The sequence below is a fragment of the Ailuropoda melanoleuca genome, chromosome 7, assembly GCF_002007445.2.
Source record: "Ailuropoda melanoleuca isolate Jingjing chromosome 7, ASM200744v2, whole genome shotgun sequence".
Lineage (NCBI taxonomy): Eukaryota > Metazoa > Chordata > Mammalia > Carnivora > Ursidae > Ailuropoda > Ailuropoda melanoleuca.
This window is the reverse complement of record NC_048224.1, coordinates 8,954,890-8,981,758: the sequence shown is the minus strand read 5'-3', so window position 1 is coordinate 8,981,758 and position 26,869 is coordinate 8,954,890. Positions and strand designations below refer to the sequence as shown.

The following is a 26,869-nucleotide window of genomic DNA, read 5'->3' as shown; positions in this document are numbered from 1 at the left end:
TTCACACCAAATATTAGTCCCATGGGATGTTGATTAGCTATTATACGAAAAAGCAATTTCATCATCATAAGGGTGTGAAAAACACAGGATTAAAGCCAAACAATTTTACTAAAGCACTCTCAAAAAGTCAACATGACCATTTTGAAAAGGAAGAACAAAGTTGGAATACTCCCATTTCCTGATTTCAATATTACTACAAAGCTAGTGATCAAAACACTGTAGAACTGGCATAAGGACAGACATACTGATCCATAAAAAAGAACTGAGAGTCCAGAAATAAACCCATGTATCAATGGTCAACTGATTTATGACAAGAGAGCCAAGACAATTTTTTGAAAGATTTTATTTATTTATTTATTTGACAGAGAGAGAGAGACAGCCAGCGAGAGAGGGAACACAAGCAGGGGGAAGTGGGAGAGGAAGAAGCAGGCTCCCAGCAGAGCAGGGAGCCCAATGCGGGGCTCAATCCCAGGACTCTGGGATCACGCCCTGATCCGAAGGCAGACGCTTAACGACTGAGCCACCCAGGCACCCTGAGCCAAGACAATTCAATGAAAGAATCACTCTTTCATTAGGCAGTGCTGAGACAATGGGATATATACATGCAAAAGAATAAATTTGTGGGGCGCCTGGGTGGCACAGCGGTTAAGCGTCTGCCTTCGGCTCAGGGCGTGATCCCGGCATTGTGGGATTGAGCCCCACATCAGGCTCCTCTGCTATTAGCCTGCTTCTTCCTCTCCCTCTCCCCCTGCTTGTTCCCTCTCTCGCTGGCTGTCTCTATCTCTGTCGAATAAATAAATAAAATCTTTAAAAAAAAAAAAGAATAAATTTGTATCCCTACCTCATATCATATATAAAAATGAATTCAAAAGGATCAATGGCCTAAATATAAAAGCTCAAACCATATAACTCTTAGAAGAAAACAGAATTCATGACCTCAGGTTTGGCAACAGATTCTGAAATATGACACCAAAAGCATGAGCGACAAAAGAAAAAAAATAAATTGGACCTCGTTAAAATTTTCAATTTTGAGCATCAAAGAACTTAATCAAAAAGTGAAAGCAATATAGAGAAAAGGAGAAGATAATCACGTATCTGATAAGAGTCTAGTATGCAGAATATACAAAGAACTTTTACAATAAAAAGATAAACGTTTCAATTTTTTAAAAAATTTGTAGGGGCACCTGGTGGCTCAGTCAGTTAAGTGTCTGCTTCTCCCTCTGCCCCTCCCCTCACTCGCATTCCCTTTCTCTCTCTCTCTCTCTCAAATAAATAAAATCTTTTTTAAAATAAAATAAAAATAAATGAGTAAAAGGCTCGAATAGACATTTCTCCAAAGAAGATATGAAAACAGCCAGTAAGTATATGAAATGATAGCCAACATTATTAGTTATCAGGGAAATGCACACCCAAACCACAAAGAGATATATCTTCATGCACACTAGGCTAGCTATAATTTTAAAAAATGGAAAATAATAAGTATTGGTGAGGATGTAGAGAAATTGGAAACCTCATACATTACTGGTGGGAATGTAAATGGGTACCACCACTATGGAAAACAGTTTGTCAGTTTCTTAAAAATTTAAACAGTTTCCATATGATCCAGCATTTCCACTCCTGGGTATATACTCCAGAGAAATAAAAACATGTTCAAACAAAGACATATACACAACTGTCCATATCAGCATTTTTTTCATAATAGCCAAAGGGTAGAAACAATCTAAATGTCCATCAACTGAACAAAGTATGGCATATATCCCTACAGTGGAATTTTATTCAGCCAAAAAAAAAAAAATTAAGTACCAATACATGCTATGACATAGATGAACCTTGAAAATATATGTTAAGTGAAAGAAACTAGACACAAAAGACCATGTATTATTGTATGACTTCATTTATAGGAAATGTCCAAAACAGGCAAATCCATAGGGATAGAAAGTGTGTTAGTGGTTGCCAGCAGCTAGGGTGGGAGGGAGAAATGAGCAGTGACTGCTAACGCACATCAAGTTTCTTATTGGGGTGATGAGAATGTTCGGGAATTAGTGGTAATGGTTGCACAACTTTGTGAATATACTAAAAATCACTGAATTGTATACTTTAAAAGGATGAATGTTACGATGTGTGAAATATATCTCAATAAAAGAATCCTGAGCGAAAGAACCGCAAACTATGTAAAAGAAGTGACAGCCACCTAAGTCAAGCTTCCTGATTTTTGAAAAAAGTTCCCTCTAAACGCTGACTTTAAGTCCTTAGAACAAGGGATCCTTGTTGGTTTTAGGTCTAAAGCATGATAACTATTACAGCAGAAAAAAATATTATGTTTAACCAGATTAAAATGAGCATACTCTAGGTAAGCCTAATACTAGTTTAAAACAAAAATTTTTAATGTAAACCCTACAAAATGAAGTTCCTGGTTTCAAAAAATTAAAAATGACTTCTCAGTATGCTCATCTTGGATTCTGTAAGTCAGAAGTCTAACCAGTGACAAGAAAATAGCCTATAGGCATTGAGAAAAAAAAATTAGAATAAGCAAAAAGTTAAGAAAGACAGATAGAGTCTAACAATGTTCATTTTCTTTTCAGATTCCAAAAAGCATATGCATAAAGCTTCTCTTATCAAAATAATAATCTTACATTTTATTGAAATATAGAATATTCAGTCATTCCATGATAAAAGATTCAACAATCCAAGTCTTCTTTCCATTTTTTTATGTGTATGTTATGTCACATTAATTAATTATCTGATTTTCACTCCAAAAGTCAAGAAGAGGTTCTGTTATTCCTGCCCTATAAACCCGAGATCACACCTTTATTTTCATACCTTCCTGCTTTGAATGAAATGTCCAGAAGAAAACTTTATAAACTGTTATTACTAAAACTATCGATTAATCAGTAAGGACAACAACAACAAAAAAAATCTTCAAATCTTTAAACAAACTCCTTCCGAGTGGGCTTTGTTGACAGACATAATTAAATTAAAGCCCTCCTAATAAATATTTTTTTAATCTTCTGGTCTGGTGAATTAATTCTTAAATCCAGCAGAGGGTGCTACAGGAACATCAACGTGCTGTTCACAAAAAATTTTTTTCCAATACTGCCTAAGAGAAACAGTACAGTCATAAACTGCCTCATTTACCCAATCCTAATGTAATCAACAAAGCAAGGCAGAAATCATAATGCGATTCAGGTTAAAATACAAAATCCAACACATATTCATATATACCACAAGTCAATTTAAATAGTATACACGGGTTTGCCTATAATACAACTATTACACTATCCTATGTCTGTTCCCCAACATTATGAACAATGGAGTTCTTTGTATTACACAAAATGAGCACATATTTTATCATTTATTAGCTGATTTTCATGCCCTTTCCTACTGCAAAATACTGCCAAGAGATTTTTATTTCAGTAAATACTCTATGCTCATAACTATTTTTTTTATTTTACAACTTATATCTCATTAAATCACGTTAAGCCCAATTAAATAACCAACTCCACTTAAGAAAAGGGGGAGTTTAACTAATGAACCATCGAACTTTTACATCAGAAACCAGGGATGTACTGTGTGGTGACTAACATAATATAATAAAAAAAAAAAAAAAAAAAAAGAAAGAAAAGAAACTAAAGAGACATGACAACTGAAAAAAAAAAAAAGAAAAAGAAAAGGGGGCGTTTGTTCTTTGAGGAAGGTAACATAGGGAAGGATGTCTCCCGTTCCAACCCTTGTTACTTGTTATTTTATCATAACACAGGGTATGAGCTGCCAGCTCTAATTCAGCAGCAGAACTAACCAAACATACCCAGACCACATTTGTTCTCCATACCACATCTGCTCCCGTGGCTTCCATGGGCCTGTTCCAAAGGTTCACAAAAGTTATGAAAACAGATGTGCACACTGCTGAAGGACTGGGCCAAAAAACACCTCCAACTACGTGACTTCCTCCTCAAAATAGAATAGATCCAGCTCGGAGGGTATCAGTGAACCTAAAGGAATGAGTCAAGCAGCAAAACTTGGATACACAAAACTGAGTCCACTAAAATGCACAAGAAAAACAGGGGAGGAAATATCACAGAAGTGCATACTAGAGATTTCTCAGCAGTGCGTTACACAGCACGGCTTCCAAAACCGTTGTGCAAAGTTTACCCCAGAATGTCAACAGCTGTACAAACAGAAAGTGGCTGTTTATTTAACTATTTTTCCAGATTTGATCACCTGATATTTCCCATCAATGGACACTTTCACAGTAACCAAGATAGAAGTAATCCATCTTCAGAAAGGTATTCTAAGGAACTGAATCATCACAGACTGATAGTTATTTTAGTAGTAAGTATAGTTCGTTAGAGTTAAGTGACTGTAAATAATTTATTATGTGTTTGTTAACAATTAACTACAATACTTATTCTTACCTGTGTGGGGGGACAAACAGTAGCTATTGTACTCTTCAAGACTTTAAAGTGAAGATCTCAAAGTACTCTTTATTACAGAACAAAAAAAAAAATCTTAAAGGGTCAAAGTCTCTAAGCATTTGACAAGTATCTGAACAACAGAAGCACCATAATATCACATCACTTAAACTGAGTCATATATTAAAAGACTGTAACAAAGAAAATCTATGAGTCCTTTATTATTTATTATCCTGGGGGCACGTGGCTGGATCAGTCCGTAAAGCATGCAACTCTTGATCTTGGGATTGTGAGTTCAAGCCCCATGCTGGATGTAGAGATTACCTAAATTAATTTAATTTAAAAATAAATAAAATTACACAGCAATTTCAAGAAACAGCCAAATGTACCAATATTTAGAGCTGTCCATGCCCATCATCTCGGCTGTGGTTAACTGTGCAGTTAAACCTCAAAGCTAGTCACTGAGAGCCACAACGATCAGGGCCTTACCAGTTTCAGAACAGACATATGAAGCAACCTGATAACTACAGATATAAACTGGAGAATGCAGCAAATTTTTATTCAGTAGGAATGAATAATGAAGTCTATCACTCAGATTATAAAACAGTTTAATGGAAAAAAAGAGCTTTTATTACTGTTGGGTATAATAAAAGAAACCACAGAAAATGAAAATAGGAAATTTCAGATTTTGTAGGACACAAATTCTCATCATAAATTAATTTAGCCTCTCTAAAAATCATCTTTACCTCTCCTGGCAACAAAAACTTCAGTATTTAACAAATTTTTTAATAAACTCCTTATTCTAAAGTCCGCTATGAACATAAATACAAAAATGTGTAGTACTTCTAAGCACAATTATATAACCCAGGTGATTTCAGTATTTACCCACTTGATAAGTGGTAATCAGCATAAGTAGGTATTGAAAAATAATTCCTATAAACACATGGTGGCTTAAGTGAAATCAGATGAGGTTGTATTCACAGACAACAAGAAAGGTAAGAGTCATTTTTCTTTTCCTTTTTCGCTTGAGTGTAGTCTACGTATCGAGAAAAAAGCAACACTCTACCCTGCTTTCCGTTACAGTAGTACAGAACGTGACTGACAGATAAAATTCGGAATTTATTTGCAGGCAGTTCTCTCTCCACTGTAATCTTCACGAGATTCCTCAGTTCTCTTACTATTAGGTTTGCATCTTCTCTTTTCTCTTTTCTTATTGAGTTAAGTTTATTTCCCATGATAAAAAAAAAAAAAAAACCTCCCCAGTTGTGAAGAGGTTTTATAAAAGCCGCAGATATTTCTTTTTCCAGTTCACTTTTCCCTTGGTTCTGTGGTATCCAGCACCACATTTATAAAATTGGATTGGGAGTTTGCTTTCTTTTTTTAAATCTAAGAAACCATTGATCCGTGTTAAGATGATTAAGCCACACAATGGTATATAGTTTATCGGATTTTTTAAAAATACAAATCATATATACATATACAGCTTTGGTCCAGGCACATTAAGAAATCACCATTTCATGAAATGCAACTATTAAAAAGCTTCACTAAAATTTAAAGCACTGATTGGGCTACATGTCTATTAGTTGCTTTATTCTGATATTACTGACATTAAATAACGTGTTCTATTAAATTAAAATGTTAACAGTTTTCCTCTATTATCTTTAACATTATTGTCTCATTTATTTTATAATAATCCTTATATTTCATGTATCTTATAGTAATCCTTTTTTTAAAAACATACCACTGACAGTTACTTAAGTCCCTAGAATTACTAGTAGTTAATGTCTTCTCCTTCATTATGTCATCATCTGGCCAAGAGCCAAGACAAGATACATTCACTTAAATATAAAGCAAAAAATTTTTTAAGATTACATTTATTTGTCAGAGAGAAAGCAAGCACAAGCAGGGGGAGCAGCAGGCATAGGGAGAAACAGGCTCCCCACTGAGCAAGGAGCCCGATGCAGGACTCGATCTGAGGACCCTGGGATCATGATCTGAGCTGAAAGCAGATGCTTAACCAACTGAGCCACCCAGGCATCCCATAAAGCAAAATTTTGAAAGGTGTCTAAACATGAAGAATCATAGATGAATCGGAGGACTATACTAGTCCACTTATAAAATTCTTATAAACAGAATAAAAATTGAGACTATCTGGACGACCCTTCAAAGCTTCAAATTCTCCAAAAGCAGAGACCTGATATTACCAATAGTAATTACAGAGTAGCTAAGAAAAACCACAAAGTACAATTAGTCTAAAACAATTTTAAGTTTATAACATCAATCAATAAAAAAAAGAAATTGGGGCAAGTAAATATTTTACAAGGAAAAAATCAATACTGAGTTATCCAAAAATAAATCCTAAAGTTTAGACATTAGATATTTCCCCAATTCAGTCAAAACTGGCTTAATTAGAATTTTATCAACAAAAAAGAAATCACTGTTACCTAGTACTTCTTCATACCTATGAGGCAATTAAAAGGTTTTTAGTGATGATCACAGGGTTTTATAGCATCTTAAAAGTGACTTCTAAATGACTTTTTTAATTCTAAGTATATTCAGACTTTAACTATTCTAATCGTTTAATGGGCCATCCACATGCCACATCTTTTTTTTTAAGAGACAGAGTGCTTGTGCTCACATGTGTGCACGAGCAGAGAGAAGGGGCAGAGGGAGAGGAAGAGAGAGAATCTCAAGCAGGCTCCATGTCCAGAGCAGAGCCAGACGCAGGGCTCGATCTGAAGACACTGAGATCATGACCTGAGCTGAAATCAAGAGTCCAGGTACCCCACCACATAATAGTTTTAAATCATGATACATTCCTGAATTTATTGGCCTGAAAAAATGTTCATCACAAAGTGATAAATAAGCTAAAAATATTATATAGAATATAATCGAATTTTTTATTTTTTCTCTAACTTTACATAAAATTAGGCCATGTATGTTAAGAGTGTGAGTCATTTTATCTTTGCCAAGTTCACACTTGGCGTTATTATTGAGAGTTCCTATATACCCCAGACCAAGTTTCCCCTATTATTAATATCTTACATTCGTATGGTACAAATAACCCATTAAAATAGACAGTGAATCTTAATAGATACTTCTCCAATAACATACAAATGGCCAATAAGCACATGGGATGGTATTCAATATCATTAGTCATTAGAGAAGTGCAACGCAAAACCAAAATGACATACCATTATACACCAACTAGGGTGGCTATCATCAAAAAAACTGATCATAACAAGTACTGGTGAGGATCTGGAGAAACTGGAACCCTCATACACTGCTGGTGGAATGTAAAACACTGCCACCATTGCACAAAATAGTCCAAGAGTTCCTCAAAAAAGTTGAACACAGAACTACCACATAACCCAGCAATTCCACTCCTAGGTATATACCCAAAAGAACTGAAAAATGTTCACGGGAAAACCTGTTCATAGAGGCATTATTCATAATAGCTAAAAAGTGAAAACAACACAAATGCCTATCAACTGAGAAATGGATACACAAAATGTGGCATATAATACAGTGAAATATTACTCAGCAATAAAAAGGAATGAAGTCCTGATACCTGATACAATATGGATGAATCTTGGAAACATGCTAAGTGGAAAAAGCCATCACAAAAGACCACACGTTGCATGGTTACACTAATAGCAAATGTCCAGGACAGGCAAATCTATAGAGGCAGAAAGCAGACGAGCAGTTGCTTATAGCTGAGAGAAAGGGGGAACAGGAAAGTCATACCTAATGGGTATGGGGTTTATTCTTGAGGTGATAAAAATGTTCTAAAATTGATTGTGGTGCTGGCTGCACAACTCTATGAGTACACTAAAAATCACTGACTTGTACACTAAAAGTGGGTAAATTTATAGCATGTAAATTATATCTCAACAAAGATATTTTAATGCCATCAGTATGAGAAATTTAACCTCCAGATACCCACCTCCACCCCAAGCAGCCCAACAACTACCCCTTCGTAACCACTACGCAAACTGGAGGTTTCTTGTCTGGAGGATGTGAATCTGAGCCAGAGGCTGCACACAGGGATACACAGAGAGGGTGTGGAGGCAAGGGATACACAAGACTGAAACCAGGGGAAAGTCTGTGTACTGAACAGTATGATATGCAGATTCTTCCTCCATGATCTTCTTCCATGTTACAAACACCAAAGACAAAACTAGCAGAGCACTCTGCAGAATCTACAGAAATGCAGAGAGAAGACCTACAGATTATGACATTCAAAGTTCCACAATGATATATTTGCCATGATTCCTTAGCACCCTATAGTAAGGCTTCCCTAAACCCCATCCTCATATTCAACTGTCTACTCCACATCCCCACGTGGCTGTCTATCAGGCATGCCAATTTAACATACCTAGAGCAAACTCTTGACCTCTCCCAAATCGATGCCACTTGCATTCTTTGCCAGTTGAGTAAATGGCATTCACCTGTTTGCTCATGCCAAAATCTTTGGCATTATCTTTACTCCCTCCTTTTTTCTCACAAGCCAGATCCAATTGATCTGCACATTCTATTGGTTCTATCGTCCACAATACATACAAATCCAAACACCTCCCCTACACTATCTCTCTTCGAGGTAACTTTCATATCTCCTAAATGGTCTCTTACAACCTATTCTCCAAAGAGAATACAGAATGATGCTTTTAAAACAAAAAAAAGGAAGCATGTCAGACCTCCACTCAAAACCTTCCAATGGCTTTCATCTCACTCAGACAAAAAGCCAAAGTTCTTACAATGAATTACAGAAGACCATCGAGACTATAAAATCTGCCTACCGCTCTGTACATCCTACTAGCCTTTCCCTTTCAGTCATAATGCCCTACCTGCTATTCCTCAAACATTCCAAGCACACTCACATCTCACAGCCTTCCACCTAGAACACTCTTCCTCCAGATACCCACATGGCTGCCCCTTTCTTTCTTCAGGTCTCTATTCAAATGCCATCTTATCAAGTGAGCCTTCTATGACCACTAACATAAAAAGGTAACAATCCTGTCTCGTCACTCATTACCTCCCCTAGTCTATTTTTTTTAAGATTTATTTATTTATTTGAGAGAGAGCGAAAGTTGGGGGGAGGGGCAAAGGGAGAGGGAGAGAATCTCAAGCAGACATGGCTGAGTGCAGAGCCCAACACAGGGCTCGATCTCACAACCCTGAGATCATGACCTGAGCCGAGACAAAGAGTCAAGCACTTGACCGACTAAGCCACCCAGGCACCCAACCCTAGTCTGCTTTATTGCTCTCCATAGGGCTCATCATGTTTTGTTTCATTTAATGTGTGATTCTCCCTGTCTAGAGTGTCAGGTTCAAGAGGAAGAGACTTTGTTTTGTTCACTGCTATGCCTCAAGCACCCAAACGTGCACCTAATACTCTCTATAAATACTTACTGAATAAACAAATGAATACAGTAGTCATAGGAACAGGATGCTATAAAAAATGGTACAGAGAACAAGAGCCCTCAGAAATTAAAAATAAAAAGGAAAATATCCAATAAGACGATTAGAAAGCAAAGTCAAGTAAATCTCCCAAGAAGCCACAACAAAAAGACAAAGAGAAAGACAACAGAAAGGTAAAAGAAGTAAACCATCAATCCAGTCGATGTGACACTTGAATAAGAAAAGCCTGAGAAAGAGAGAATACTAAAAGCCCTGGGGAAAAATTATGAAAAAATAATACAAAAGAATTCCTCAAGGGGCGCCTGGGTGGCACAGCGGTTAGGCCTCTGCCTTTGGCTCAGGGTGTGATCCCAGCGTTATGGGATCGAGCCCCACGTCAGACTCCTCTGCTGTGAGCCTGCTTCTTCCTCTCCCACTCCCCCTGCTTGTGGTTCCCTCTCTCGCTGGCTGTCTCTATCTCTGTCGAATAAATAATAAAATCTTTAAAAAAAAAAAAAAAAAAAAAAAGAATTCCTCAAAATGAAGGACATGAGTTTCCTAACTACAACGGTCACCATAAATAAAAAAGATCTATACTAAGAAACATTGTTTAGGGGCGCCTGGGTGGCACAGCGGTTAAGCGTCTGCCTTCGGCTCAGGGCGTGATCCCAGCGTTCTGGGATCGAGCCCCACATCAGGCTCTTCTGCTATGAGCCTGTTTCTTCCTCTCCCACTCCCCCTGCTTGTGTTCCCTCTCTCGCTGGCTGTCTCTATCTCTGTTGAATAAATAAATAAAATCTTTAAAAAAAATAAAAAATAAAAAATAAAAAAAAGAAACATTGTTTATATTTGATGTTCTGTGATTTCAGAGTCAGTGGGGGCTCTATACACAAATAACTTAGTGTTCTCACAAATATAAGGAAAAAAGAAAGCTACAGATGGAGAATCTGTAGATTAAAAGAGATTTAAGAGATATATCAACCAGAGTGCCTCGGTGGCTCAGTTGGTTGAGCAACGGACTCTCGGTTTCAGCTCTAGTCATGATCTTAGAGTCATGATCTCAGGGTCGTGAGATCGAGTCCTGCATAGGGCTCTGAACTCAGTGTGGAGTCCGCTTGAGATTCTCTCTCCTTCTCTCTCTCCCTCTTCCTCTGTCCCTCTCCCCGCTCATGCACGCGCATGCGCTCTTGCTCTCAAATAAATAAAATCTTTAAAAGAGAGAGAGAGAAACATATCAACCAATTGTAATGTGTAACTGGAATTCTGAATCAAACTGCATTCTTACACACATTTATACCATTTGTGGAGCAATATGAAAATCTGAATAAAGCCTGGATATTTAATTGTAGTAAGTAATTACTGTTTATTTAGTTTTAATATTGATAATGTGACTCTAAATAAAGACCCCTCATTTTTAAGCAATTGTAATGAAATTTTTATAGTTAATATATGACTGGGATGCATTTCACTATAATATGGGAGGGGGAGTGAGTGGGGTTGTATAAATGACAAAATATTGGCTATATATAGATCATTGTTGAAGCTGGTAATGGGTACATCAGATTCATTACACTATTCTGTTCATTTTTCTAAATATGTTTGTTTAAAGCTTTCCATTTAAAAAAAAAATGTTTGAAAAAAACAGAGGACCAAGAAAACTTACAGAGATGACAAGAATGAGGGAGGAAAGGATCACCAATAAAGAAACACAAACCAGAATAACATCAGGCCTCTCAACAGCAACAGAAGAGACCAGGAACCAGGGAGGTAAGGCCTTCCACATTCTAAGAGAAAATTACTTTAACCCTAAAATTCTATATTCGACCAAATTATATCTACTCTAATACTTTATTCATAAAAATCACACTCAGAAATGCAAGATCAGCTAAAACTTAGCTCTCATATACCCTTTCGTTAGCAGCCACTAGACCACATACGCCACTGGAGTAAAAAACACATGGGGACCTAGGAAAGAGAGGCTCCAACAGAGGACAATGAAGTCCCAGGTGACAACTGAGCCATGAGCCAGAGGCCTCGAAGGGTGTGATAATTTTCTGAGGAAGACCACATAAATTTGCCCAGTGGAGCTCCCTGAAGGCTTTATCCATTTGCACTCTCACCACCAAAACCCAAGAACTTTTAACATCACCTCACCGACACTGGGTGTTATCTTTTTCTTCAGTCTTAGTACCACAAGTGTTATAGCCTTTCTTACGTCATAGCGAGGTTAAGCATTTTCGTTTGTTTGTTGTCCATCTGAACATCTTTCACATCTTCTTCGATGTCCTTGGTAGATTTTTTTTCATAAAAGTTTTCTCCTTTTCCTTACCAAATAGTGGGGGGAATTTAGATACGGAGATATAGAGCTAGAAACAGATTTACCTTTTGCTATAAATATTTTTCCCATGTTTGTTTTTTAAGTGGAGAATTTACTTATATATGACTTTAATTTTTCCTAGTCAAAGCTATAAATCTATTGATTTTGTTCCTCTGCTTTTATGATTAATAAGTCATACTCTGCACTCAGCAAAAAACACTTAAATTTTTTTCTTCTTCATCTGTTTTTAATATTTTTACTCTTTTTAATCCAACTGGAACGTATTTACAATATGATATAAGATGGGAATCTAATTTTATTTTGTCCCAAATAGTTAACCATGTTTCAAAATGATTGAATAACCTTTCCTATCCTCACTGATTTAAAATGGTATCTTAATATGCTAGATTTTATATATACTCTACAAGTCTACTACCGGTCTTTCAATTCTGTACCATTGAAAATCTGGTCTTAGAGTTACTGTACTTTTTGGCCACTCAACAATCTCTCTTCCCTTCTTTTGGTACCAGAAACCGAATTTTCTTTATAAAAATTTCTTTTGGGGGGAGGGGGGCTTTAATATTACTAAAACTAAGAGAGATTTATTTGGAGCAAACTACCTCTTTCAATCAAGTATTTTCTCTTTGGGATTTGAATCCTAAATAAAGTTACAAAAGGAATGATACCAATTGTTATTGGTAAACAAAATGAAAATTATTGATACCAATTCATTCTAATTCATCCATCATTTCTGTTCCCAAGGCCTCTGGAGATGCTCTGAGATTCATTTCTGAGCCTGATTCCCCAGCTTCCATCCTAACTCTGCAAATGGGATTCCCATATTCTTCCAATGGATTCCCCACTGAAGTTCACCAAAGTTGGTTTCTGTTGCGTACAATCAAAAAACCACAACTGATACATTACTAAAGCTTTATAATAGGTATTAACTTCTGATATAGTAAGTCTCTGCTCATTACTCTTATCAAAATGTTTTGGGGGTGCCTGGGTGGCTCAGTCGGTTAAGTGTCGAACTCTTGGTTTCGGCTCTGGTCGTGATCTCAGGGTCGTGGGATGGAGCCCCACGTCGGATCCACACTCAGCGCAGTCTGCTCGAGATTCTCTCCTTTCCCCTTTGCACCTCCCCCTGCTCGGACTCTCTCTCTCTCCCTCAAATAAATAAAATCTTTTAAAAAATGTTTGAGAGGCTCTTGTGTAGTAGCTCTTTAGCCTTTCACATGAATTTCTGAATCTTTATTCCCAAAATAATTCTACTGAGTTTTTTATTAGAACTGTTTTAACCCATAATATAATCTAGGAAGGATTCATATGTTTTTAGTGTTGAGTGTTCCCAAAATGTCTCACCATTTTCTTTGAAGACTCTCAGTTCAATTTTGTACTTTTTAATGTGTTTGTAGTTAATTATATTCCTATTCTTGTCCCTGTGGTGAAGAAAATTTTTTACTGTTTTATTCTGATTATTGCTGGAATGAAGAATGTAAATAAAATTGATACATATTCTTTTCTTCCTGGCTTCCTTACTGAATATTCTTACTAGTGTCAATAATTTTAAAGTTGATCTTCTTGACTATTCAAGTTATAAGTGTATCATCTGAAAATGATAAGAGTTATGCCTCCTTCTTTCCCACAACTATATTTACTGCTGCTCTGCCATCATATACTTCTCTGGCTAAAATTTCCAGAATAATGTTAAATGACAGCAGTGAGTTTAACCGGAGTACCTCTAGGATTTTATCACTGAATTCTCTTTATAAATGTTTATTTACCTAATAGCAATTATAAATTAGTGTTTTTTTAAAGATTTTTATCTATTTATTTGCCAGAGAGAGAGCATGGGAGAGAGAGAGAGAGAGCACAAGCAGGCGGAGTGGCAGGCATAGGGAGAAGCAGACTCCCCAATGAGCACGGAGCCTGATGCAGGGCTCGATCCCAGGACCTTAGGACCATGACCTGAGCCTAAGGCAGACACTTAACTGAGCCACCCAGGGGCCCCTGTAAATTATGTTTAAAACAAAACTTCTTTACCTATTGAAATACTTAATTTCCCACAAACAAAAGGAAAGTTTGAAAAGAAGAATTAAATAGACTTCTCTCAAAGTTAAAGTGATCATCAGTATCATTCTCTCATGAAAATCGTAACTTTCATTGATAACTTGATGCTTCTTTCCCATCTAAAGTCTTACCTGAAATGTATTCCACAAAACCAGGCAGCTAGTACATGATCCAAACTACAAAATTAGAATTTAATATTACGTGTACAAATCCTTTCCTGTGTTGCTTCCTCAACCTTATCATGTAAACAATTACCCTCAAACTTTCCAAACATTCCATGAGAATTAACTGTTAAAAATGGATGGATTTTAAAAACTAGGGGCAAGATATAATTTACTCAAATACAAAGTTTTCAAAGAAACCAGATATTCAATATAAATAAAGGCTGAAAAAATTAGTTTTATATTTTATGGCAGAGTAAAACTTTCTCTGACCTTAGATTACTGACTGGACAACATATAGATGTTTTAAAAGAATAAGACAATATACCTCGAATTCTTTTCTAAGACGTTCTTCTCGTTGAGTGCTAAATTCGAGTTCACTTGTTTGTCGCCGCAGAAGATCAGAGCAGTCCATATGTTCAGTTTCTAATTTTTCTACCTTCTTGCGCATATTTTGTACAGCGTTATCTTGCTCCTGGAAAATAATTCATTTTTGCATCAATAAACTTTATAAGCCAACAATGACAAAAATGTATCTCATAGAAGACAGTGAGTAACTAAGCCTGTGCTTCAACCATAACAATAGTTTAATTTATACAATTAACTCTTGAATAATATGAGGGTTAGGGACGCCCACCCATGAGCAGTCGAAAAATCTGTATATAACTTTTGACTCCCCAAAAACTTGGCTACCAATAACCTACTGTTGACCGGAAGCCTTACTGATAATACAATCAATTAACCTGTATTTTTATATGTATTATGTACTGTATTCTTACAATACCTAACTTTTTCTTAATTTTTTTCAGTATTACTAGGTTACACGATTCATCTCCAAGTTTTTTCAGATTGCCCAAAATCTCCCAAAAAATCTTCCTACATATTTATTGAAAAAAATCCACATGTAAGTGGACCCATTCAGTTCAAACCCATGTCATTCAAAGATCTTACAGACACCTGCCCTCATAGGCAAGAGAGGCCTAGATATTCCAGCAATTTTCAGAATATACACATGTTCAAAAAGCACTATTGGAGTTTTACAATTTTGGGGCGCCTGGCTGGCTTGGTCAGTACAGCATGAAACTCTTGATCTCAGGGTGATGAGTTTAAGCCCCAGGTTGGGTGTAGAGATTACTTAAAAATAAAATTTTAAAAAAAAAAGAATTATGGGAGTTTTACAATTTTAAAGCTCTGATTAAAACACGTTACGGTTGAAAATGTATACAGCTTACTATGTTATGCTAGTTCAACTGACCTCTAAGGGTATTTACATAATGCTGTAGTCTAACTTCCATATATAATGTTTTCCCCCTCATTAAAATTTTAAAATATTTTGTAATACAAATTTACATTGCTCCTTTGTGTGAGGAGAAGGGATTAGCTTGAATGCCTAATAATGGCCTGTGAGAGATTTTATGCAAGCTCTTGGTACTTGATGGTGATAGCTCTTAAAGTTGCATCCACTAGATGGCTGTGTTTCATTTCCTTCAGTTTTCAAGTTTTCAAATCTTTGCTGTATTATTGAAAGAAAAATAAAACCAAGTAGTCTTCTGCTAAAATCTCTCAATCTCCTTTTCCAACTAAACTCAGAAATCAGAGTTGAATGTTATAGAAAGTCCTGACATGAAGTTAACACACATATCCAAGTATCTTCCACAGGAAAGTGTCTACATTCAGACCACTCAGGTCTCTCACGCAGGCTCCTTTCCCACCTTCCTTCACCAGCACAATCTTATTCAGGGACATACACAAGCACAGGGATCCAAAATGGTTCCAAGTATTGCCAGCCACTCAAAAGGTGTATCAGAGTATGACTGAGAATGTCACAAGCACCAAATACAATTCTCTAGAAAAGACTCTAACTTGGGAAGCACCCAGCAGAACTGTCCACAAAGGATAAAGAACAAAACCTCGTGTAATTCGTTCTCTCCACACTTCTCACCCATGAGATTACCACTCTGTAGCTGACTACACACGAATTCTTAAGAATGATTGTCTTCAAGTAATGGAAACGTCTTAATATACAGAAGTTCACCTACTCACACGCTTTCAATCCTTAAACTAGCACAGATAAGGGCAAAGCTGGGCACCAGAGCAAAAGTGTGCCAGCACGCCTGCAACCAGCAGACAGCACTCACAGTTCTCTAAGGGCAGTGTGGATTCAGGAATAAATGGGTTTATGAATAGCCATGTCATCTAAGTTCACCGTAACGGTACCTTCATATACAAAAGTACTCTTAAGAGCATTAAGCACTATATAAGATACTATTTTTATTCTGTATGATAGATCCCCCTCCTTCAAGCACTCAATAGTGCTGGCGTCAATTCAAATTCACTGTTAAGTTATATGCCCTCCTGGGGCACCTGGGCTAAGTGTCTACCTTCAGCTCAGGTCATAGTCCCAGGGTCCTGGGATCGAGTCCCACATCAGGCTCCCCGCTCTGTGGGGAGTCTGCTTCTCCCTCTGCCCTTCACCCCTCTCATGGGAGCTCTCTCTCTCTTTCTCTATCAAAGAAATAATAAATAAAATCTTTAAAAAAAAGAGAGACAGAGGGGCGCCTGGGTGGCACAGCGGTTAAGCGTCTGCCTTCGGCTCAGGGCGTGATCCCGGCGTTGTGGGATCGAGCCCCACGTCAGGCTCTTCTGCTATGAACCTGCTTCTTCCTCTCCCACTCCCCCTGCTTGTGTTCCCTCTCTCTCTGGCTGTCTCTGTCTCTCTGTCGAATAAATAAATAAAATCTTAAAAAAAAAAAAAAGAGAGACAGAGAGAGAGAATACACCTTCAAAATATATTAAGAGAACAGAAGCAATTTCAGAATGGCAAAGTAAAGACCGCCAAAAATTCTTTCCTCCATAAAAGCAGCAAGAACACTGGAAAAAAATGCCAAAATCAAATTTTTCATAACTGGAAATTAACCAAAGGCTTGCAATAATTTTGTCAATAAGCACTTATTCTAAGAAAATCAGCTGAATCTCTATAAGAATGGTGAGCTTTGTGGCATTTTAATTTGCCCTAAATCCATGCCCCTCTCCACCAGCTCCTGATAGCCCTGAAAATCAATATTCTCAATACAATAGCCAAGACATGACAACAACCTAAGTGTCCACCAATGGATGAATGGATAAACAAATGTGATACACACACACACACATATATACACACATACATATACGTAATGGAATATTATTTAGCCATTAAAAAGAAGGAAATCCTGCCATTTGCAACAACATTGCTGCACCCTGAAGGCATTATGCTAAGTGAAATAAATCAGACAAGGAAAGGCAAATACTATATAATCTCACTTATATGTGGAATCAAAAGAAACCAAATTCACAGAAACAGATCAGATTGGTGATTGCCAGAGGTGGAGGGTGGGGAATGGAGAAATAATGGAAGATAGTCAAAAGTTATAAGATAGTAAGTTCCGAGGATGTTAATTAAGTACAGCATGGTGACTTTAGTTAACGATACTGTATTGTATATTTGAAAGTTGTTAAGGGAATAAATCTTATAAGTTCTCATCTCAAGAAAAAAAAAATTGCAACTATGTGACAAGAATCACTATTAAAAAAAAGTATAGTCAAAGAACAAACAAGAGCTCTTAAAAATTAATAACCCAAAAGAAGAAATGAAAATTCAGCAGAAAAGTTACAACATAAAATTGAAGAAATCTCCCAGGAAATAGAACAAAAATATAAAAGGATGGAAAAACAGAAAAAATCAATGATGTCAACTTTATGCCAAACTGACCTTAAAATCCAATCCAATCAATCAAAATTTCACCAAGCTTTCTTGGTGAAATATTACAAACTAAACCTCAAACTCATAAGGGAGATTAAAAGGCTAAGAATAACTCTCCTCTCCCACAAAAAATATTAAGAATCAGGAGGGGAACTTGCCCTACCAGATATCAAGACTTACTCTAAAGCCATAGTAAATAAAACAATTCAGTATTGATTCATAAATAGACAAGCATGTAAGTAAAACAGAACACAGCACTCAGGAACCAAACCTTAGACAGAAAGGACCTTGACAGATGACAGAGACTACACTATAAGTCAGTGAGTGGTGACAAAAGACACAGTTGAATAACTGGTAAAGAGGCATTTGGCATCCTTTTGAAAAAAATAATAAAATTAGATCTTCTCACGCTATGTACAGAAAAAATACATATTCTCTTTATGTCTTTAGATTACTGAAGACATAAAAAGCACTATTAATAAAGAAAAGGACTGGTAAATTCAACTACACTAATATTTAAAACTGTGTATCAAATACAATATAATTGTCTCCATGTTTACCCTGGGGATATAATTAGCCAAGGATTAGCAACCAAATAGATTAAAGGCTCCTATAAATCAATAAAAATATACAAAAAATCCAAAAGGAAAAAGAGGAAAATTATAAGCTGGCAGTTCACAAAAGAAGAAACATGAATGGCCAATAAATATAACATGCTCAATGTCAGAGAAAGAGAAACTTAAGCAAAAATGAAATACAGTATCACGCACATCCTACTGCAAAAGAAACTACATCTGAAAACACCAAGTAGTCAAGAGACTGTAAGGGAAGAGGTACAACCATGTGGGAGAACAATTTGGCACATATTTTACCTCCAAGTAGTTGCATATACACAAACTACATACCCACATAAACAAAAATATTTGATATCCAGGTATGTAGGTTGGGAAGAATTTAAACCTCAATCAATCCAGTAATAGAAATTGTGAGATATGCATAGGATAAAATACTATACACCAGTTAAACTGAATGAACCAGAGCCAGTTTATTAATTTGGATAAATCTCAAAAACACAAGTGAGAAAGACAAGTTGGACAAGGATTCATACTTTATGGTACTCTATGTATATTTTTAAAACACAAAAAATACCAAAATAATATGATACATTGTCAATATTTACAGACAGAAAATTAAACACCAACTTCAGAATAATGGTTATCTTTTGTGAAGAGGGTGATGGTGGGATGATGAAGTAATTCAGAATAGTCAGTCTTAAATAACGTAACAATTTTTTGCTTGTCTGTTTTTAATTCTGAAAAAATACAACAAACACATGACATAGATGGTAAATATTAGTATATTAATGGTATTGTATGTTACGCTGCATACTGGTTATATTAACCTCTGTTATTTTTTGTATGTTTAAATTCGTTTTAAGTTTATGGTTTTATCAACACAATCCAAGTCTGGAGTGCATTATAACAGACAAGAAAATTCCAAAAGAGCCATAAAACAGTTCATGCAGTTATATATCAAGATTAATTTGTCTCCTTGCAAATAAAGTTTTAACAATTTTGTCACAGAATTTATTTTCTAATAAAGCAAAAAGCTACCGGGATCCTTACAGTGAAAAAGTTAAGCGTGGCCTGTGTGGGCTGTGTGTGTAACAAAATCGTATTAAGGACAATGGAAATTGAAGGATTTTTTCTTTTGTCCACTAGAGGGAGGTGTTGAACTAAAATATTTTAAAATGAGGCTTCTTTCTGAACTGATATTTACCGTCACAGGAAACCACATTGTGCTACTAGAAAATAAACTTGCCTTCTGTCCACATATTTCAGAAACACAGCCCAAAAACCATAATTTTTTATATATACTCATATAAACAACATTTCTCAGACTCCAAAATATGGTTTTAAGTCTGAAGAATTATAAAAGTATAATTAGAAACATATCAGAGGGGCGCCTGGGTGGCACTGCCGTTAAGCGTCTGCCTTCGGCTCAGGGCGCGATCCCGGGGTTATGGAATCGAGCCCCATATCAGGCTCCTCCGCTATGAGCCTGCTTCTTCCTCTCCCACTCCCCCTGCTTGTGTGTTCCCTCTCTCGCTGGCTGTCGAATAAATAAATAAAATCTTAAAAAAAAAAAAAACATATCAGAGCTAAGGTATTCCTCCTTCCTGCCTTATGAAATATATCAATTTAGCTAGTTACCACCTCATCCTAGTACATGCTTATATCCTGAAATCCCCAAAACCAGCACAGTTCTACAATCAGAAATGTATTTGCAGGTACTACTTTGTGTAATACCGATCATCATAATAAACCCATGAGATTGCACACCAAGCAGTGATACTTTTAGGCATTTATGCAATTCAATCACTCGTCTGACAGCTCAAAGATATGGCCAGGAATGTTAGTGAATCATTTTTTCCTTTTTTCTCTTTTTTCTTTTTTTCTTCATAAAAATAAGCTCAGGGTGCCTGGGTGGCTCAGTTGGTTGCGCGTCTGCCTTTGGCTCAGGTTATGATCCTGGGGTCCTGGGATTGAGTCCTGGTCGGGCTTCCTGCCCAGTGGGGAATCTGCTTCTTCCTCTCCCTCTGCTCTTCCCTCTGCTACCTGCTCCTGCTTGCTCTCTCTCACCCTCTCTGTGTCTCTCTCAAATAAATAAATAAAATCTTTAAAAAAAAATTGATAAAGTAAGCTCTATGCCCAACATGGGGCTTGAACTCACAACCCCAAGATCAAGAGTCACATGCTCTATGGACTGAGCCAGTCAAGCACCCCAAATCTTGATTAGAGCAAAAGGTTTTTGAAGGAAATAAAATGTCTTTCAATAAGGGATTCCTTAATACATATTGGGAACGTCCGCATGGCAGAAAACCATGCAAACACTACAAGAATAATATAAAGGTATCAAAAGATGGCCACCAAACATACCGAGGAATATGATTCCATTTATGTAATACAGTGATAAGTGTTTATATCTCCTTAGATAATGAGTGGGATTCGAGGGGGAGTCATAGGACCTTCACTTTGGCTCTTAAATTTCCCTAAATGAGGGCATTTTGTAGAATGAGCACAATATATAGTAATTTTGTAAGTTGAATATAAAGCTATTTCCTGTTTGGAAACAACAGGCAGGACCAGTGTAGGAGTCACTGTCCATGCCGTTCACTTACACAGGGCACCAGTGGGCAGTTTCCTAGGAAACTGCAAAGAAACGCTCCTTGCCGCTCTAGACCATCTCAGGCAAACTGAAATACTTCCTTTCCCAGGAGCTTCCTCCAAGCTGTCCCTAGGTCACAACTGTGCCTACAGGATCAATCTTTCACACGTTGCCCTCCACTCCCTAATATCCCCCACCTACTGACGCCTAAGCCTGCCCTGGTACCTTCTTCACTGCTTCCCCACTCTCCCTCCTCTTTAGTGTATGGTGTTATTTTCAATCTACATTCCTCATGCATTTTGCCATTACAGACTCTCCCATCCCTTAATCACTAGACACTTAAACTGAATCTAATCAATGAAGGAGGAAAGGATCATTTTATTCCCTGGTTGAGTTCTAGAATTTGGGAAACAAGATAAATACAAAAAAAATACATCTTCTAAATGCTTTCAATCCTACTGATAAATTATACATTGAAGGGGCACCTGGGTGGCTCAGTTGGGTAAGGTCATGATGCTAGGGTCCTGGGATCAAGCACCCCATGTGGGGCTCCCTGCTCAGTGGGGAACCTCCTTCTCCTTCTCCTTCTCCCTCCACCCCTCCCCCCACTCATGTTCCCACTCTCTGTGTCAAATGAATAAAATATTAAAAAAAAAAAAGCATCCTCAAAATTCCCATTGCTAGAGCAGGAATGAAGAAAAAATAAATAAAAACACAACAAACGGCCATTTTAAATTAAAAATGTTAATATATAGAGAAAAAAATAAATAAGAGTTTCAAAATCAACATAAATACTTTGCTTTTAAATTAAATTGGCTTTGATTTGTTTTGGGGGTTTTTGGCTTTGATTTGTTTTGAAATTTCAAATAATGCTGAAGAAAGACGTGGGGTTTTTATGTTTATCAAAAGAGGACATGCATTTGAAAAAATGAGAAACACTTTTTTAAAATGAGGTAATTGCACTAGAGTTCCCATTAATATTCCAGAGAAGTACACCTCTATTTAGCGTTTCAATTACTAGGAAAGAAAAGAGACATGGCATAAAATTAAGATTTTTTTTTATAGTGGGACTGAATTCTAAAGCCCAGATGAAAGAAATACTACACCTGCTTTGTCTGTTAAAGATGGGGTTTCACTTAGAAGGGTTTTTTTTAACTTATTTTAAAAACTGAATTCCCTTAGAGAGTTACACAAAGAGAACACTATACCATACTAACATCTAATTATAGGATGGAAACCTAACCCCATCAACAGCCAACAGAGAAGAGAATTTCAATCTATCCCTCGAGCTGTTTTAAAAAAAGGACTTTTAAAAATATGAATAGTTTCTTAAAGTTGCTTTAAAAAAGAAAAACAGTTTTCTTTTGTTAATGTTAAAAGGACAAGAAATTGAGAGACTGAGTTCTGAACATTTCAGTTACAAAATACAATAAAACTTATCTTACACTAATATTACACTGTATGTTAACTAATTAGAATTTACATAAAAACTTTAAAAAAAAATCTTACAAAAGGTGGTAGTAACTAAGGCGTGTATTCCCTATTCTTTCCCGTACATAACAATTAAAGCTTGACACTGGGGTGCCTGGCTGGCTTGGTTAGGAGGGCATGAGACTCTATCTCAGGTTATGAGTTTGAGCCCCATATTGGGTGTAGAGAATACTTTTAAAAAATTATAAAATCTTAAAAAAAAAAAAGACTGATACATTATTCTTTTAATACTTCATAATATAAAGTCTGTCATAACTACATACATTTCATCTAAGGCTTATAGGATTGACCAAAAAACTGCATCTAAAATCACATCATGCACACGTTTAAATATAAAGCCTTCTGAATCATGTTTTACAAGTTTCGGGCTCCTGACTATTGGCACTGGAGATTTCTGAGTGTTCAGAAATGAAGAGGTTATTTTCATTTACTTATGTTTACTTATTTGTTTCAGGTAGCCTTTAAGACAATTATCAACAACAGTTCAAATGTCATCTGCTCTGTGGTGGTTTCCCCAATGTCCTAGGCAGTTAATCAATTTCTCTTTCATGATCCCATAGCATTTTGTTCAAATTTTTATTACATTCCAATATATTTCTTTCTTTACATGTCTGTTTTAAGATCTTCAAGGACAGAAATCATATCTTAATCAATTTTGTATCCTCAGTACCCATAGCAGAAACTCAGTATGTAAGGGAAGGGGGGAAAGGGAGGAGGAGGGAAAGAGGGAAAGAGGGAAGGAGGGAAGGAGGGAAGGAAGGAAGGAAGGAAGGAAGGAAGGAAGGAAGGAAGGAAGGAAGGAAGGAAGACAGATTACAGACTCTAAGAATACCAAGAGGTCTAAAGAATGATTGTAATGTCTTTCCAGATTCCACAGATGGAATGAATGGTAAGAAAAGCATCGTGCAAGTCCAAGACCAAAGGTTTGGGAAAGCTATAGATTTGTTGGTATTTTGAATACTTACATAAACAACAAATTCAATATTTCTACTGTTTACTGACAGTTTTCACTCTTAAAGAAATAAGGTGGCTCTTATTCTCTGCATATTTTTGGCTGCCTTTGTCTTGCAGAGTTGTTTCTAACATAAAACTACTCCAAAATTTATTTTTGATGGATATTTTTCATTCTGTAAAGAATGTGTATCTTGGATGTCTACAAAGACTATATTTCAATTTGTCGTTTTGTACAAAGAAAATGTCTTATCTCAAAATAAGTAATAGAAGAAATTATGGAAATTTATTTTAAATTTTAAGTTAGTTGGTCAGTGAATTAACAGTTTGAATTTCTCTTATCTCTCTTTCAAAATAATTTACATATAATCTCCTGAAAAAAATGCACAGTACACCAAAGTGAAACTCTGGTGACGGGTAGTCTTTTCCAACATTAATTACTCAGCCTATGATCTGAGTAAATCATAAATCTCCATCTGCTCATCTACAATGGGGGATGGATAGAATCAGTTATTTTCCAACCAGACTATTTGAAGCCTTGGGGAGTCTGTGTGTTGGGGGAAAAGCAGTAAATAGCACAGGATTAAGAATTTGCTCTTCTTAAGCGAGGAAATAATAAAACAAGACAAAATCAGAGAGGGAGACAAACTATAAGAGACTCTTAATCATAGGAAACGAACTGAGGGTTGCTGGAGGGGAGGGGGTGGGGGGATGGGGTAACTGGGTGATGGGCGTTAAGGAGAGCACGTGATGTGATGAGCACTGGGTGTTACATAAGACTGATGAATCACTACCTCTACCTCTGAAACTAATAATACATCGTATGTTAATTAATGCAATTTAAATTAAAAAAAAATTTTAAGTTTGCTTTTCTTAAAAAAGGAGTTGAAAAAATCATTATGCTAGATTAATTTATAGGCATCCTTTAATATCTAAAATCCAATCATTCTATTTCTTTATGCTGTTAAAGACTGTGAACAGTCTCATATTTTAAACTGGAAAAATAAAATACCAAATGTACACATCTCAAAAATCATATAATTTATGCTACAGAAGTCACCCAACTCTAATTCTGCTTATAACGTTTGCCCGTATTGTCATGTAACCACAAATGAAACATGGCCTTCCAGAGATCAAAGATTAGGAATCATTTCTGTATTGAGTAAGCTACCCAATTATTGCACTAATGTAATTTTTAATATCATAAGCATTAAAAAGACATATTTAAGAAACTGAATTATTATTTTTAAAATACCTGTACTATAAACTGTAACTCTCTTCTTTCTGCTTCCCATTGTTCTGCTTGTAATCTAAACTCCTCCAGGGCTGTCTCCCTGATATGAGACTCCATCTCATTCTTCTCCTGCTGATGTTTTTCCAACGCTTCCTTTATACAAATAAAATCTTGCTTTACTATTAGATCAATGAAAGTCATCTTTCTTCCTTCATCCCCAATTCAAGTGTACAAAGGGCTCTCCTTACCTACAAATGGCTAAAACTCATTATAATTTGTTAAAATCATTAATAGAACCATATTATATTTTGATCATCAGAATGTAGATTATATGTAATCTATATGTAAATCTATATGTAAAGTAGACAATATGGAAAGTTCTAATTACCTATGAACAAACTGTTTGGTAATTTACATATAAAACTCACTGAGTACACTGTATTTACCAAACGTGATAAGAAAGGAATTTCATGCAACAAATCAGGATAAGGAAACGCTAGAATGTTAAACATTTAAAAAGTCAAAAATTTTTTAAGGTTTGGACAGTGACTAATTTCTTGTTCTACAGATAATACTTGCAAAGGTTTTTCTTCTTGGGTTTTCCTAGTTGTACTACATTTGTAAGCTCTAACTTGGTTCAAACTCTTAGAAATATAAAATGCAGGTTCCTCAAGAAGCCCCATTTAAAACTGAGTTCCCATTAACACAAGGAGAAAGATTGTGTGGCTGATATGAGGAGGGAAAGCCTTCTGTGTCCATATAAACAGTAGCAGGGATCTGCATAGGAAAGATCACCCTTAAAACTTACACTAACAGAAAGTCATTACAAAGGGCCTTGAGCTTCCCGCCCCCCTTTCAGGCTAAATAGTGTGACCCCTATTCAACCCCATATTCCCCCTTGGTCTCTGCAGATCAGCTCAAAGCCAGTGGCATAAAAACAAGCAGAGTTCTCCTATTAAGTACCTGAGCCAGATCACAGAAAGATCTTAAAACTTGAGGCACAGGCTGATTGACTGACTATAAGGAACGCTGCTGCCATTATGCTTCTTTCCCGGTAGCTCTAGACATTCTACGTGGGGAAGGTGATACACAGCACCCTAGGAGACTGGAGCGCCTGTAGCCACCTAAACTCCCCCCATTTGGATGGGGGAGCCCTTGCACACGCCAGGCACTGTTCGAGGATCTGGGAACATAACACTAAAGGAAGAGACAAACTGTGTCTGAAATGGAAGAAATCAAAAGATCTGCTGACAAGGCCATGGAACCTTGTACTGAAATTTTACATCAAGTAAATGCTTGTGTAAAATTACTTTTAATAAAGATTTGTTTCTCCAGAGTTCTGAAAAGTCATTTACACCAGTGGTAAATGTAAAGCATTTCTACCGTGTTTTTTTTTCTTATTTAAACTGGTGCTTCAAAAAAATGACAAACATAGGCAATTCAAAATCTATCCTTTAAGGGGTTAGCAACTTCACCCTTAAACCACACTTTTACTTTAGAGAGTTAAAGAAAAAAAGAAAAATAAGAAAATAAATAGCTCAAATAATTTCAGTAAAAGGTCATCAAATACTTTTCATGTCATATCTACATAGAATGTACTCTACATAGATAATGAAGTCTATATCACACATATATTTTTTTTGTATTTATTGTATATTCAGACCAAAATCTAGTGCCCACATTTCTAAAATTCCAAATTTTCATACTGCTGAAACTAAAGGACTGGAGGTTCTCATCTTCTTACACTTCCACATAAATGAGTTCTTTTAGTTTGATCAGAGATCTCAAACTCTTTTTCACAAATGAAGACAGCATACACATTAATATATTGCTAAAGCATATTACAAAAGAGACCCACAAAAATGTCCCTAAAAGGAAAGAAGAAAGGGAGAGAGGGAGGGTGGATAGAAGGAAATCAGATTTTCT

At 36.3% G+C, this 26,869-nt stretch overlaps 1 protein-coding gene across 8 annotated transcripts in view; it reads right to left on the bottom strand.

Annotated features, from left to right (window-relative positions):
* CCDC171 (coiled-coil domain containing 171) overlaps window positions 1-26,869 on the bottom strand; it is a 303,540-nt gene that overhangs the window by 243,146 nt on the left and 33,525 nt on the right. For 7 of the 8 annotated variants that reach the window (XM_034663934.1, XM_034663935.1, XM_034663937.1 and 4 more), the window contains 2 exons: window positions 24,965-25,096; window positions 14,686-14,832 (listed from right to left, as the gene is read on the bottom strand). In XM_034663934.1, coding sequence (XP_034519825.1) covers window positions 14,686-14,832; window positions 24,965-25,096 — 279 coding nt within the window. The remainder of the gene's footprint in view (window positions 1-14,685; window positions 14,833-24,964; window positions 25,097-26,869) is intronic. The other variant, XM_034663936.1, reaches the window with a different exon arrangement.